The sequence below is a fragment of the Nestor notabilis genome, unplaced genomic scaffold (assembly GCF_000696875.1).
Source record: "Nestor notabilis isolate BGI_N333 unplaced genomic scaffold, ASM69687v1 scaffold18627, whole genome shotgun sequence".
Lineage (NCBI taxonomy): Eukaryota > Metazoa > Chordata > Aves > Psittaciformes > Psittacidae > Nestor > Nestor notabilis.
This window is the reverse complement of record NW_009937140.1, coordinates 1-2,247: the sequence shown is the minus strand read 5'-3', so window position 1 is coordinate 2,247 and position 2,247 is coordinate 1. Positions and strand designations below refer to the sequence as shown.

The 2,247-nt window shown below is 41.5% G+C and overlaps 1 protein-coding gene across 2 annotated transcripts in view; it reads right to left on the bottom strand.

Moving 5' to 3' along the window:
- Positions 1-2,025, bottom strand: part of CAMSAP2 (calmodulin regulated spectrin-associated protein family, member 2) — an 84,845-nt gene extending 82,820 nt beyond the window's left edge. For both annotated transcript variants that reach the window (XM_010018686.1, XM_010018687.1), the window contains exon 1: positions 1,887-2,025. In XM_010018686.1, the coding sequence (XP_010016988.1) occupies positions 1,887-2,025 (139 nt within the window). The remainder of the gene's footprint in view (positions 1-1,886) is intronic.
- Positions 2,026-2,247: the final 222 nt, after the last annotated feature.

The window sequence follows — 2,247 nt, the reverse complement described above, 5'->3', positions numbered from 1 at the left end:
TCCCTTTATACTGTCTTCCCCTACTTCAGCCACAAAGTCTTCTGTGAGGCTACTACTGATGTTAACCTAGCGGAAGAACTGTGAGATCAGAAACACTATAATTGTGTACGTTTACCCCTCTTCCTACAATTACATTATGGCAGTATTTAGAGGGCACATGGAGCCATTATCTCCTCTAATCATGTTTCATTTATGAATCTCAGAACAACCACAGTAATGAAGAGAAAGACTAAGGGAATTTGTTTTGGATCATGCTTTCTATAGAAAGTAGCATTAAAGTACCCTGCAAGTTGCTTTACACATCCAATAGAAACTCAACCAATGCAAACCAAGACATTTCAGCCACAGCCTGAGAATTTGGAAGACTCCAGTAGAAAACGCTTTTCAGGTTAGAATGCTGGGTTATATAATGGCATAAGCACTGTACGCCCAGAATCCCATGAGTAGAGTCCATAGAACTGAGCTACCTAAAAAGATAATGATCTCTGAAAATGCTGAATCAAGTACTTCCAAGAATTTTCACTACTACTATCTTATCTCTTGTGCCTGCGTAGCTAATAAAAGCATAAGTAAAAATATTATATACGTGCCCAGATTTCACAAAGGAAAGTGAAGAGTTTATTGACAGATCTTTATATGGAAACAGTATTTTGATCCCTTTTTTCTTTTGAAGTGACAAACGTGCACTTTATTTCAGTAGCTACTGACCTTACTGAAATTTCACTAGGTTCAACCACTTTGAAAATAGATTTTGGGAAGCACAATGTAAAATATAACCAGTTTCCTGAGGCATCATAAAGGTACACCTTTAACCCCATTCAGATACATAACAATGCTGTGGTCCTAAACGCAAAAGGTGCAAAATTCCAGAAGAAGAAACATGTTCCTGTTGCTCTAGAAAGAATAGAGGTAAAAATATTGACTGTCACTATCTAATTCAATTTAATAATAAAAAAAAATCCTATTTTGAATCTGCAGAACAAGTGATTAATATGCAACAGCTATATTAAAATCAAAAACCAAGAAACAAACAAAAAACCACACATCCCAAAATAAAACAAAAAACCCTGAACAAATAAAACAACAAACAAAGCCACAGCTTGGTAAGTTTTCAAAATCATTCCCTCAGAAGACTTCTGTAAGTCTGGTGTATTCCTCAAGGCCCAACAATATTCCAGGCATAGAATAATAGGTCTGGTGTTCCTCAAGGCCCAGGTTTTCAAAGACACAGCAGTGATGCCTTTCGGAGGCATTATAATCAATTCCATTTAGGCTTACAGACAGGGAGAGCCTTCTGTATTGTGCAGGCCAAAACCTGGCATTAAACGCTGTTTTTTTCATGAAACCGTTCTTAGTGATTAACCACTCAAATGGCTACAGGCTACTGTCACACATGTCAAAACAGCGCACTTCCATTTCCATTGCCAGCCACCAATACAGCTCTTAAAACAACATTAGGAAAATTATCGAGACAACAGACAAACACGGATTACATGGTTGTTTGGGAGTTGTTTGCGTTCTAGAAGTGTGACCCGGGGAATAAATGAAACACCATTTACAGAGTTCGATTCCTCAAATAAAATTGCACTAGCTCCCATACACAAAAATTACTTGCCAACAGAAACAGTGGTACTCCAAAAAGACTACAGGTAATTCAAAATAAAAACCAAACACAAACAAAAAAGAGGCAAAACCAAAAACACACCAAAACCCCCCACAAGGTGTGAAGAGAACTAAAGACGAGGGAACAGACCAAAGCCATTTCCTACGCACCTCCTACCCCCCTTCCCAGCTCCCCGGGGAAAGGACTGGCACGTCCTCAGGGGCGAAGCAACCAAGCAGGAACCAGCATCAAAGAAAGGGAAGAAGAAGAAGACGCCACCTACCTGTCCCAAAGGCTTTGGCCACCAGCCAGGCGAGATTACAGGCGATTTTCGCTCGAGAGAAATCATAATGGTCAAAGGGTTTGATGGCAGGAACAATGAAAGTCTTCCTCATCTCCTTGGCGTCTACGGCATCCCCCATCTTCTCACAGGACCCCTGACAATTGGGAACTTACATGATTCTTCTGGGCGGGGAGAGCCGTCTGTAAATACGCCGACAGCAGCTGAGGGCAGCGCTGAACCCAGCTGTCCGTAAAGGGCTAACGCCGCCTCCCGTCTTCCTGCGCACAGGAATGTAGCAGAGCCCGAGTGTCCTCTTCTTCTTCTTCTTCTTCCTCCTCCTCCTCTTCCTCTTCCTCCTCCT